At 45.1% G+C, this 12,616-nt stretch overlaps 1 protein-coding gene across 1 annotated transcript in view; it reads left to right on the forward strand.

The window, feature by feature from the left end:
- ttn.2 (titin, tandem duplicate 2) overlaps positions 1-12,616 on the forward strand; it is a 189,777-nt gene that overhangs the window by 109,836 nt on the left and 67,325 nt on the right. Inside the window, exons 140-167 of the mRNA XM_030428193.1 lie at positions 103-405; positions 644-800; positions 941-1,083; positions 1,353-1,471; positions 1,618-1,798; positions 1,918-2,202; positions 2,324-2,617; positions 2,753-3,052; positions 3,216-3,524; positions 3,615-3,841; positions 3,944-4,258; positions 4,589-4,703; positions 4,835-5,143; positions 5,240-5,421; positions 5,632-5,761; positions 5,922-6,073; positions 6,399-6,546; positions 6,642-6,862; positions 7,092-7,188; positions 7,383-7,679; positions 8,272-8,571; positions 8,777-9,091; positions 9,183-9,412; positions 10,070-10,220; positions 10,326-10,607; positions 10,746-11,048; positions 11,192-11,497; positions 11,997-12,278. Of these exons, the coding sequence (XP_030284053.1) occupies positions 103-405; positions 644-800; positions 941-1,083; positions 1,353-1,471; positions 1,618-1,798; positions 1,918-2,202; positions 2,324-2,617; positions 2,753-3,052; positions 3,216-3,524; positions 3,615-3,841; positions 3,944-4,258; positions 4,589-4,703; positions 4,835-5,143; positions 5,240-5,421; positions 5,632-5,761; positions 5,922-6,073; positions 6,399-6,546; positions 6,642-6,862; positions 7,092-7,188; positions 7,383-7,679; positions 8,272-8,571; positions 8,777-9,091; positions 9,183-9,412; positions 10,070-10,220; positions 10,326-10,607; positions 10,746-11,048; positions 11,192-11,497; positions 11,997-12,278 (6,453 nt within the window). The remainder of the gene's footprint in view (positions 1-102; positions 406-643; positions 801-940; positions 1,084-1,352; positions 1,472-1,617; positions 1,799-1,917; positions 2,203-2,323; positions 2,618-2,752; positions 3,053-3,215; positions 3,525-3,614; positions 3,842-3,943; positions 4,259-4,588; positions 4,704-4,834; positions 5,144-5,239; positions 5,422-5,631; positions 5,762-5,921; positions 6,074-6,398; positions 6,547-6,641; positions 6,863-7,091; positions 7,189-7,382; positions 7,680-8,271; positions 8,572-8,776; positions 9,092-9,182; positions 9,413-10,069; positions 10,221-10,325; positions 10,608-10,745; positions 11,049-11,191; positions 11,498-11,996; positions 12,279-12,616) is intronic.

The raw sequence follows: 12,616 nt of genomic DNA on the forward strand, positions 1-12,616 counted from the left end.
TTAATGTCAGATTTAATGTATATTTTAAAAGATGTGAGGACTCGCTGTCATAGCTCTTAGACAATATATAGGTCAAAACATGATAATTTCGTCTGTCGGCAGATACTCCTGGGCCTCCAGTGAAATTCAGATTTGAGGAGGTGAGGAAGAGCTCTGTGATTTGCAAGTGGGATCCTCCTCTGGATGACGGTGGCAGCGAGATCCTCAACTACACTCTGGAGAAGAAAGACAACTCAAAGCTGGAGATTGGCTGGAGTTGTGTCACCTCCACACTGAGAGGATGTCGATACCTGGTGCCCAAACTCATCGAGAAGAAGGAGTACATCTTCAGGGTCAGGGCAGAGAACAAGTTTGGCCCTGGTCCATACTGCATCTCCAAACCCCTCATCGCCAAGAATCCTTTCGGTATGTCATTATTTATTATGACTTATTTTGAATAAGTTATATGAGAAATTTCCTTTTGTTAGCTTAAAGTGTTTTTAATGATTTTGAGTGCACAAAAGAAAGACAGAATGATACAGTTTTATCTGGTGTTTAATATGCAAAAGGTGCTAATAAGATGAGGTTTTTTTAATGTAACACAAATTCAACAAATATAACAAATCAATACAATAATGCTCTCATGTCCCTTCATCCTCCACAGAACCTCCAGAGGCTCCTGAGAAGCCACTGATTGACGATATTACGGCCAAGAGCATGCTGGTCACCTGGAACGAGCCAAACGACAACGGCAGCCCCATCCTGGGATACTGGGTTGAGCGCCGTGAGATCAATAGTTCACACTGGACACGTGTCAACAGGTGAGGAATACCAACAACAAACTCTTTCTTCTCTCTTATAACTGCCTAATATGTGGGGATATCTCAAAGCATAGTGATACTATTTTACCAAAAACCTTGTTGCAAATTTTCTGAACGTTCCCTTATGTGCTGGTCTTCAGGAACATTGTTGAAGACATTGAGCTGGATGTTGAAGGTCTACTAGAGGGGCTGACTTACATCTTCAGGGTGGCGGCTGAGAATCAGGCTGGCCCCGGAAAGTTCAGCCCCCCCTCTGAACCCAAGACAGCACAGGCTCCAATCTGTACGTAAACTCATCTGTGTGCAGTAACAACTCTGATAACATTTTTATATATGTTTGGTTGATGTTTATCACCATCTCTGTATGATCTTCTTTCCTTTGTAATAATTGCATATTTAGAAATAACCAATACAGACGGTTATCATTAAACTTGGAGAATAATGTAATCATGAAGAGGCATCATAAGAGTCACAGCCAACACTGATTTCAATGGAAATACAGTCAGTCTCAGAGTTGACATATCCCATGTGTGTTTATTTGTGACACTGCAGTACCTCCTGGACCTCCAGTTGCCCGAGTAGTGCAGACCACTGACCACTCCATCGATGTGGAGTGGGACCCACCTGTTGACAACGGTGGAGGAGAGATCCTGGGATACCATGTGGATAAGGTCCGATCATCAATTCACCTCTCACACTTTCTTGGCTTTATTTTCAGCTTCCTGCCTCATTTCAGCTGCAGGAACATAAAAGCCGAAGACCTTCAATTGTCTTGATTTAAATTAAGACTGTTTCTTTGTTCTGTGGTGTTCTTCAGGCCATGGCTGCTGGTACCAGGGACTGGTCCAGGTCTACTGAGCGTCCTTGGAAGAGCCGGGCCTTCACAGTCTATGGAGTCCGTGAAGGAGCCAAATATCTGGTCAGAGTTATTGCCTGCAACTCTGCTGGAGAGGGAACACCAGGATTCACAGAGTCTGTGTTTGTCAGGAATCCCGCAGGTCAGTGGAAAAAAATTAGATAAATCACAAAATAAAGGAATTGTTTTTAACCAGGTCTGATTAAATATTTATGATAAAAGTCTCATTGCTGTTATTTACTTGTTGCTTGCCCTCTACAGAGAGTCCAGTGATTGACCTGGACCTGGCAATCAAGAACGGCGTGGTCATCAGAGCTGGAGAGAACCTCCGAGTTCCTGCTACAGTCACAGGTAAACCCTACCCCTCCATCACCTGGACCAAGGATGACGCCAAACCGGACAAAGACCGTGTGGAGATCCTCACTGAGGGCAATGACAGCATTGTTTCAATCCCGAACGCTCAGAGGAAAGACTGTGGCAAATACCACATCTCTGTTTGCAACCCCAGTGGCATCAAGGGTGCTTCGATCAGAGTGGATGTCATGGGTGAGTGGCAGTCGAGGAAGGCAGTTAACAAGTTGATGATAAAATTAAACAGTTAACTGGCAGTTAATTGATGCTATGAAATCAAAACGAAAACAGAAGGATGTTATTGTTTTATCATCAGATGTCCCCGGACCCGTCACGGATCTGAAACCTGTTGTTGTCACGCGCAAGATGATCTTCCTGAACTGGGATGATCCTGACGATGATGGAGGCAGCGACCTGACCGGCTTCATCGTTGAGCGTAGAGATGCTAAGATGCACACATGGAGGCAGCCCATTGAAACCGCCTCATCCAAGTGTGAGTGCGTTGGCATCATGGAGGGACAGGACTACATGTTCCGGGTCATTGCAAAGAACAAGTACGGCATGGGCCCACCTGTTGAGCTGGGACCCATCAAGGCTGTGGACCCACAGGGTGAGTCCTGCAATCAATTTGATTTAAAAATGAATGCTCCAGTTTTTTCTTGTGTAAGATCTTCAGTGTTCAGGAGTGGTATGATAAATGATGAATTTGCACTTGATACCAATCATTGCTTTGGTGGTTTTGCAGGCCCACCATCATACCCGGAGAAGTTCCACTACACCGAGCGCACCAAGAACTCAATCACACTGGCCTGGAAGCCACCACGTAATGACGGCGGCAGCCCTGTCATTGGCTACTTCGTTGAGAAGAAGAGGCAGGACCAGCAGGCCTTCGTGCCCTGCAACACAGAGATCTGCCCTAACATGACCATGACTGTAGAGGGCCTGGATGAGGACTGGATGTATGAGTTCAGGATCAAGTGTGCCAATCTGATTGGAGAGAGCGAGCCATCCATCCCACTCCTTGTGGTCATCCAAGATGATGAAGGTATGGCTAAATGTAAAAAAAAGGTCTTAAAAACCCTGTATGGAATTTTTTAAATCCAAGGGACCAGGGCAGTCTTTCTTGAGAGAACTCTATTAAGGAATGAGTTGGATCAAACCGTTTTTGTTTTAATTTGATTGTTTTATTCACGTCCTGTCCCTCTTAGTGGCTCCTGAGGTCCATATGCTGAAGATCTTCAAGGGAGACTCCATTACCGTGAGGAAGGGTGAACCCATTGAGATCCCCGCTGATGTCCTGGGCCTACCTATCCCTAAGGTCGAGTGGTCCAAAGATGATGTTGTGATCGAAGAGCCCACCGACACTCTGCTGATGGAGACTGTGGTGACTGGCAGGCTGAACTGCAAGACGACGCTGTCCATCCCAGCAGCCAACAGGAAGGACCGTGGAAGCTACACTGTGACTGCTTCCAACAACATGGGTTCAGCCAAACACACCACCTTTGTCATGGTGCTGGGTGAGTTTAGACACATGACACAGACAATTAAATGAATTATTTTTTAACATAAAACAGTAAACATACAAGTGTATTTTTCTCTCTTCTCAGATCGGCCACTTCCACCCAGGAATGTGAAAGTGTCCAACATCAAGGCAGAGTCTTGCTACCTCCAGTGGGACGCACCGCTGGATAATGGTGGCAGCGAGCTGACAAACTACATTGTTGAGAAGATGGACGTAAGGACAGAGGAGCCAGAGCTGGAAGAGGGACAGGAAGCTCCTCCTGAGCCACAGTGGGTGCAGGTTACCAACAGCATCATTGAGAGGAAATACGGGGTACGTCCTGATAACAACAGCAATTATAATGATGGGTGGATTGTTATAGTCCTTTAAAGACCTCTTTGACTCTACTGCTAACACCACCTCTCTTTCCTGTAGGTGTGGAACTTGGAAACAAACAAGAACTACCTGTTCCGCATCAGAGCTGAGAATCGTTACGGCATATCTGACCCCTGTGGAACAGAAGAAGTCCAGATCACAGACCCATTCGGCCTTCCTGGCCCACCAGAGAAACCCACCATTGCAGAGTTCTCCAAGACCTCCATGACCCTCAGCTGGGAGCCTCCCAGAGACAATGGCGGCTCTATGATTATTGGCTACTGGCTGGAGAAGAGGGAGAAAGGCACCGACTACTGGGCCAAAGTCAACAAGATGCCGGTCACCAAGAGGGGCGTGAAAGGCTGGGAGTACCAGGTGAGTTTAGAATTTACGTTAAGAATAGTCCATCAAAACCTTCAAGATGAAATAGCTGTTCTACTTCAGAGCTGAGAATTTGTTATCACGGTATATCCAACCATTAGGAATTCAATACAAATCTTAATACATAAAACAATTATACTAAAATAAAAAAGAAGTAAAACCATCTCATAATAGCTGAATCTCTTTACTGACATGCAAAAAATACAAGGTTCTGGATCCAACCTAATACCTACAGACAGAAAGGTTCCAGTCCTTTAAGATGATCTGTCAGGCCTGCTAACCACAGGAGTCCGTTGAATCCCCACATCTTTCTGTGTCTCCCAGGTGACTCGTCTGATCGAAGGTACAGAGTACGAATTCAGGGTTGCTGCCTGCAATTCTGCAGGAACTGGACCATTCAGCGCACCGTCCGACTCTGCTTTTGCTGTCGATCCAATCAGTAAGTAAAGGGCTTCTTTTTAAAGCATCAAATATTCAACATATCAAAATAAACTTGATTTTGAGAGACGTGATGAATTTGATTTTCCCAAATTGTACACCATTCATACAACCTGCTGCCCTTTTCTCCAGCTCCTCCAAGCATGCCTGCTGCTCCTGAGATAGCAGATAAAACAAAGTACAGTGTCACACTGGCCTGGAAACCACCAGAGAGAGATGGAGGAAGCCCCATCAAGGGATACATCATCCAGATCCAGGATGAGGGCAAGTCAGACTGGGTGAGTGTGAATGACGCAGACAGCCTGTGCCCCACCACCGAGTTCACCGTTCCAAATCTCCGCGAGCTTAAGCGCCACCACTTCAGGATCATCGCTGTCAATGACATTGGCGAGTCTGACCCCAGCCCCCGCACTGGAGAGGTTCTGGTTGAAGACATCAAGCGTACGTCCCATTTTAAGTCACACTCCAATAAATAGATTGACATTCATCATTGTCCTCTCTGTCACGTATGTTTCAAGCTATGTTTCTTCTCAACAGTTGCGCCTTCCATCAGCATTGACATAGTAATGGAAGACCTGCTGTGCATTCGTGCTGGAGATCCGATCAGGATCCCTGCCACCATCAAGGGACGTCCTGTTCCCAAAGTAACCTGGGACTATGATGGCAAAGCCAAGTCACACAAGAAGAAGAAACTGCACACACTTCCTGTTGACTCTGAGGTGAAAACCAACACAGCAACACAATCATTTTATCACCACATCCAGTACAAACCTCGCTTGATTTCAAAGCATTTCAGATCTTCTTACGTTTTAATTGCTCAAGATTGTTTCCTTTACTTAACTGTACGTACTATGGAACAATATCAACTATATAGACCAATTGAGTGTGTTCATATTTTCAAACTGTTCTGTTCTTATTCGTGTATTCAGGTCGAGTCCACCGACACCACGTCCGTCGTGGTCATACCAGTCAGTCTGAGAAGCCACTCTGGACGCTACACCATCACTGCCAAGAACAAGTCCGGACAGAAACACATCAACTGCAGAGTCAACGTCCTCGGTATGTCTGTGTTGTTTGTATGAAAACCTCGACCCTGCATACTCCTGTTTATCTCTTAGTCTGTTTCTATAAATAAATCACAGAGTAGGGGAGTGTCTAAATGTTTAGGTCCTTGTTTTGTCGTTTTTGGATCTCTGACTTGCCTCTTCTCTGGGTACAGACGTTCCTGGTCCTCCAAAGGACCTGAGGGTCACTGACATCAGCCGTTCGACGATGAGGCTGATCTGGAAACTCCCTGACAACGATGGAGGAGAGAGAATCAAGAGCTACTTTATCGAGAAGAAATGTGTCACTGACAAGGCCTGGACAAAGGTAAACATCGCCCAGTCGATTTTGTTTTAGTTCAGAAACTTTCTACATTTTTCATTTTTCACTTTCTCATTTTTAGTGTTATTCTTTATTTTAGAAAACAAAGTGTTGTTGAGTTTAGTTTAAGTTGCTTTTGAGAAATGAAGAAAACTTAATGATTAATTTTTTTTCATACTTACTTTATCATTTCTTACTTACTTTGGACAACAGTGTCTGCTAAATGCCCTTAATGTTATGGTAAATATAAATGATGATTTTACAGAATGTCAGTGAAGTGTTCAAAATTTGTTGCGATTGACCAGCTGATCAATTCATTATTTGTTATCAGGTGAATGCAGCCTGCGCCAGCCAGGCCTACGTGGTGCCCGGCCTGCTAGAAGGTCAGGACTACCTGTTCAGGGTGCGAGCTGAGAACAGACTTGGATTCAGTCCATTCACTGTCACCACTGAGCCTGCCCGGGCCAGAGACCCCATCTGTAAGCACACATCAACTAATCCAATGAGATAAAGACAGCAAAAACTCCCAAAACCTCACTGGAACTGCTCTAATGCTAATCTTTCTCTTCATCAGACCCACCTGACCCCCCCACCAAAGTGAGGGTGAACCTGGTGACGAAGAACACCGTCACTTTGAGCTGGGAGCCTCCCAAAAACAATGGTGGCTCTCCAGTGAAGCATTACATCATCGAACGTTTGAGCTGGGACACCAGCGGAAAGGAGAAAGAGACCTGGAAGCAGTGTAACAAGAGAGACGTGGAGGAGCTCACCTTCGTGGTGGAGGACCTGAAGGAGGTCAGTCCAAGTCCTTCAGAGGATGTCACTTTGCTACTCCCTGCCCTAATGTCTTTCCCTTCAGTGTTTCTTTGCAATGTTTTCCTGCTCGAGAAATACCAATTCAACATGAGGGAGGAGCACCATTCCACTCTGCTGATACAGATTTTATAATTGGACAAGTAACAATTCTTTTACCTGTGATGAAGTCCTGTATGAGAAAGTTGTCTGTCTTGCTGTTGATCTGCAGGGAGGAGAATATGAGTTCAGAGTAAAAGCTGTGAACGCTGCTGGACCCAGCCGACCCTCGGCCACTGCTGGACCCCTGGTCATCAAGGATCAGACATGTGAGTGGCAGGCCCTTCAGCCAATCACAGGCTGCTCAGACACCTATTTCACCTTGTTCAGCTAAGAAAGCACTAAGTTTCTGTCGACAAATGGTTTCTGTCCTCAATTATCTGAATGTTGCATTTTAACCTATGGGTTAGTTCTGTTTGTTGCGGCAGGACACTTTCATAAAGAATCTAATTTGTTTCTGCAGGTGCTCCAACCATTGAGCTGCGCGAGGCCATGGAGGGCGAGGAGGGCTGTGATGTCAGCATTGTGGCAAAGGTGAGCGGCTGTCCGTTCCCCACACTCACCTGGCATAAAGCCAGTCTGGCCAAACCTGAGGAGAAGGCTCCAGTCCAGTATGACCAGCACATGAACAAACTGGTGACCCAGAACAAGTGCACATTGCTGATCCAGCAGGCCAGCAGGCACGACAGCGCCCTCTTCAGCCTGACTGCAAGCAACAGCCTGGGATCCGTCACCAAGGACATCAAGCTCTCCGTGCTCGGTGAGAAACCCTTAATATCTTGTCATGTCGGGCTCACCTAAAGAAATGATGGTTTCATTACCTAAATGATTAGTTATTGCTAAGCCCCTACCCCAAAAAATGATTGTTCAATAGCAGCTTAGCTACAGTATATTGTCACAGCAGCGTCACTGTTTGTATTTCTTCATCTACACATCTTGTTTATAGAGATTATAATGCGGAGAGAGCTGCTTGAGGTAATTTATAATTATTCCCAGTTGAGTTTACTCTACTTTACTGTCATTAAGACAGTAAACTTTACTGTTCAACTGTCAAATATCCTACATCAGGGTTAGGTTACATTTATTTGCCCCAAGTGTTGATATCCTCAAAAAGCGACTATCGGTCAACGTGCATTGCTTTCTTTGTTCTGTTAGAAGTCAAGGATCCGTTAAACAAACAATCATTAACATTGAATTATTGTGACAGGTTTGATAATTGACTGTGGATGAAGTCGTTTATCCAGTAATGAAGCCAAATATATTAGTTGTTTGCAGCCTTAAGTGTAAAGATCTAATAGAGATTCTGTAGATATCTACTTGAGTGACTCACACGCCTTCCCTCCCACTGCAGGGACCTCCTGGCCCACCTGTCGGACCAATCAAGTTCACCGAAGTGTTTGCAGAGAGGATTGGTCTGGCTTGGAATCCCCCCACAGACGATGGTGGATCAAAGATCACCAACTATGTGGTTGAGAAGCGCGAGGAAAGCAGGAAGTCCTGGGTCCACGTCTCCAATGACCCCAAGGAGTGTGCCTACGTGGTGACTCGACTGACTGAGAACCACGAGTATGAGTTCAGAGTCATGGCCCAGAACAAGTTTGGAGTTGGACCTCCACTGGTCAGCGAGCCAGAGAAGGCCAGAAACCTCTTCAGTAAGTTCAGATCATTCTACCTGTCGTTAGTTTCAACATCTAAACACTAAAAGTACAGAAACCTTTTACATCAACATTAAGTTACATGTCGTCCGCATTATGACCATCTCTCACCTGATTACCTGATTTCCCCTTAAATCTCATCCTATTTGTAATTTTCTTGGCTGATGTATTGGTTATTGATGACTGGCCTTTTCTCTTGCAGCTGTCCCGGGTCAGTGTGAGAAACCGACTGTAACTGACATCTGTCTGGAGTCGATGACTGTCAACTGGGATGAGCCCAAGTATGACGGCGGCTCCTCCATCACTGGCTACTTCATAGAGAAGAAGGAGACCACCTCCAAGCGCTGGACCCGCGTCACTCGCGATCCAATCCGAGCTCTGCCACTGGGCAACAATTGGGATGTCACCGGCTTGCTAGAAGGCGCCATGTACCAGTTCAGGGTCATCGCTGTCAATGCTGCCGGCTGCGGTCTGCCCAGTGTGCCCTCTGACCCAATGCTCTGCAGAGACCCCATCGGTAAGACAGATAAATTGTGGAATTGAGCCTTTAAGCTCAATAAACTTTGAGAGAGAACTTACAGTATCTATTTGTGCGTTTGTGTGATCAGCACCTCCTGGGCCCCCAATGCCGAAGGTGACGGACTGGACAAAGTCGACGGTGGAGCTTGAATGGATCCCTCCTCTGGTGGACGGAGGGTCAAAGGTCACGGGCTACATCGTGGAGTTCAAGGAGGCGAACAAGGAGGAGGAGGAGAAGAAAGCTCAGAGGAAACTGCTCATGCTGGGTGACACTGAGGAGGAGGAGAAGGAGCCTGAGCCAGATGAGGGCTGGGAGAAGGTAAACAAAAATATTGTATATGTATCAGCAAAGAACTTAAAACTGTACAGTCACAAACATGTCATCCATCCATATCACCCTTTTAAACTTTTGACTGGAAGGTTTGCTCAGAGCATCAGCATAGCCACTTTATAAAATTTGAAGCTGCAGACATGAACTATTTTGACAATCAACAACAATCCTTGATGAGCTTTCACTTCATTGAATATGAAAATTCTAAAGAATAAAACAAAAAAACAAAATGACTAAATTGAATTAATTAACATGTTTACATCTGCATATTCTAGGGTCTTTTTATTCTATTTATCTATTTATATTACCTGTGCTTCTGCTATTGCACATTCATGGGAATTGTCTATTTCTTGTATATATATAAATATATATATATATATATATACATATATATACATTGTGTATATCTTGCTTTCCATTTATGTTATGTACAGTGTTTTTTTGCGGACCCAGTGCCACTGTGACTAAATAATTTCCCAGTCTGGGATCAATAAAGTAATTCTATTCTATTCTATTCATTTCCCAGTTAAGTAACTTCATAATTACTCATTTTACTTCTTTACATCTCCCTGATGAAGTGATCAAACTGACAAATCTAAAGCAAAGCTCCAGAATGTAATTGTTGATTTTTTTGTCTCTCTTCAGGCAAAGGACACAGAGATCAGAGGAACCAAGTTCGTGGTGGCCGGTCTGAAGGAAGGCGGTCTCTACCGCTTCAGAGTCAAAGCTGTGAACGCAGCCGGAGTTGGAGAACCAGGACTCGTGTCCGAGCTGATCGAGACCAAAGACAGAACAAGTAAGAATCTGGTCCACCTAAGGGCAGAATGTGTGGATGTGTCAAGTGTTATTTCTGATGATATTTTTTTTATTTTTTAACACAAATCATAACTTTCTTCTCCAGTTCCTCCTGAGATGGACCTGGACGCCTCAGTGAAAGAGAAGATCGTGGTCCACGCAGGTGCCACAATCCGCATCATTGCCTACGTGTCCGGTAAACCCGCCCCGCAGATCAACTGGTGCCGTGACGATGCTGAGGTACCCAAAGAAGCCGTGGTGGAGACAACAGGCATCTCCAATTCGCTGGTCATCAAGAACTGCAGGCGCCAGCACCAGGGAATTTACACACTGAGTGCCAAGAATGAGGGAGGAGAGAGGAAGAAGGCTGTCATCGTTGAGGTCCTAGGTGAGTCAACCTCACCAGAACAATTGAGAGATTAAGAGCTCGGGCTGAGTGATATAGCCTTAAAATTGAATAATATATTAAATTCTTGAGAGTTAGGTTGCTACATTTAATCTGACTCAAATTCCTTCATCCCATCAGACGTCCCCGGACCAGTCGGTCTTCCCTTCGCCGGCGAGAATCTGACCAACGACTCCTGCAAGCTGACCTGGTACTCCCCCGAGGATGACGGTGGCTCAGCCATCACCAACTACATCATCGAGAAGAGGGAATCAGACCGCATGGGCTGGACTTCTGTGTCCTACACAGTGACCAGGAACAACGCCGTAGTGCAGGGACTCCTCGATAGCAAGGGCTACTTCTTCAGGATCGCAGCCGAGAACATCATCGGCATGGGACCATTCATCGAAACCGACAAGATGGTTCTCATCAAGGACCCCATCTGTAAGTCAGACATAATATGTATTACCATACCAGTGAACAGTCAGTAAAGAGCTACATCCACTTCTTTATACAGTCTATGACAAAAAAATGATCACACAGGAAGTGTACTTTTATACATCTCATCATGTTTGTGTCTCCTCCAGCCGTCCCGGAGCGTCCAGAGGACTTGATCGTTACTGCTGTTACCAAGGACTCCATCTCCGTCGCCTGGAGGCCACCAAAGTACGATGGTGGTGCTGAGGTGACTGAATACGTCCTCGAGTCCCGAATGATCGGCCGGGACAGCTTTACACGGATAGGTGCAGAGAACAAGCTAATGGACAAAAAGTTCACACTGACAGGGCTGAAAGATGGCTCGAGCCACGAGTTCAGAGTCTCTGCCGTCAACCAAGTGGGACAAGGCAAACCATCCTTCGCCACCAAACCCATCCAGTGCAAGGACGAGCTCGGTGAGTGACGCAACATGAACACCCTCATTTATTTAATGAAAAACTCAACATGCACTGACATTTGTTATCATAACCCATCAACACACTGGTTTATATTTAACATTTGCACCAGTGATGCTGTGATTTAAACAGACTGTGTTTTACCTGAGCAGTCGACCTGTGAGTGATCGACTGTGAAAACCTTCTACCTCTTCATGGGACCTCATAAATACTACTCACCTTTATACTTTCCTGCAGAAAAAGGAATAACAAAGAGATATTTTGGTTCAAAATTATCTTTTGAATATCTTAAAAAGCATTAAAATGAATTGTCTTATACCTGCAGACACCCTGAGTTATCAGTATTCAGTCAGTATTTAATTTACTTATTTATATCTTGACTAATTCATAATATATCATGCATCAAAACATCACATACAGATTATAAAAACAGTACAAGGTATAAACAAATGTTTGAAACCTTTCAAAATGTTCAATAATTGTTCCCTTCTCCCTTCAGAACCACCTAATCTGGACCTGGACTTCAGAGACAAGATGATGGTGAAGGTGGGAGACAGCTGCACGCTGTCTGGACGCTACACCGGCAAACCGACCCCGACTATCACCTGGACAAAGAACGACGAGGAGCTGAAGGCAGACGAAGAGATCAGCTTCCACAGCACTGCTCGCCACCTCAGCCTCAACATCAGTAAGGCTAAGAGAGAACACAGCGGCCGCTACTGCGTCAACCTGGAGAACGCCGCCGGAACTCGCACAGGACTCTGCACCATCACTGTGGTCGGTGAGTTGCTGTTCCACTAAAACTCTACGCAAATAATTCCCACACAGGTTTCAGTGACTCAGAAATCAACAACAAAATTTTTTGTGTTTGTAGAATGAGATCTTAGACGCTTAAACAAATCTGCAGCAATATTTCTGTCACAACTCAGAACAGATTATAAAGCAAGATGAAGGATGTAGAGATAAATGTACAGGATTATCAGTTCCATCTTTGGTAGAAAACAAAAAACTGACACAAAGTTTGAAGCATATAATGGACCCAGTGACAAAACGGGGTTTTCCTACCAAAATAAGTGTTTTGGTGCAGCAACCAGGCAGTGACGTATGTTTTAGGCACCA

This window comes from Sparus aurata, chromosome 9 (assembly GCF_900880675.1).
Source record: "Sparus aurata chromosome 9, fSpaAur1.1, whole genome shotgun sequence".
Classification (NCBI taxonomy): domain Eukaryota; kingdom Metazoa; phylum Chordata; class Actinopteri; order Spariformes; family Sparidae; genus Sparus; species Sparus aurata.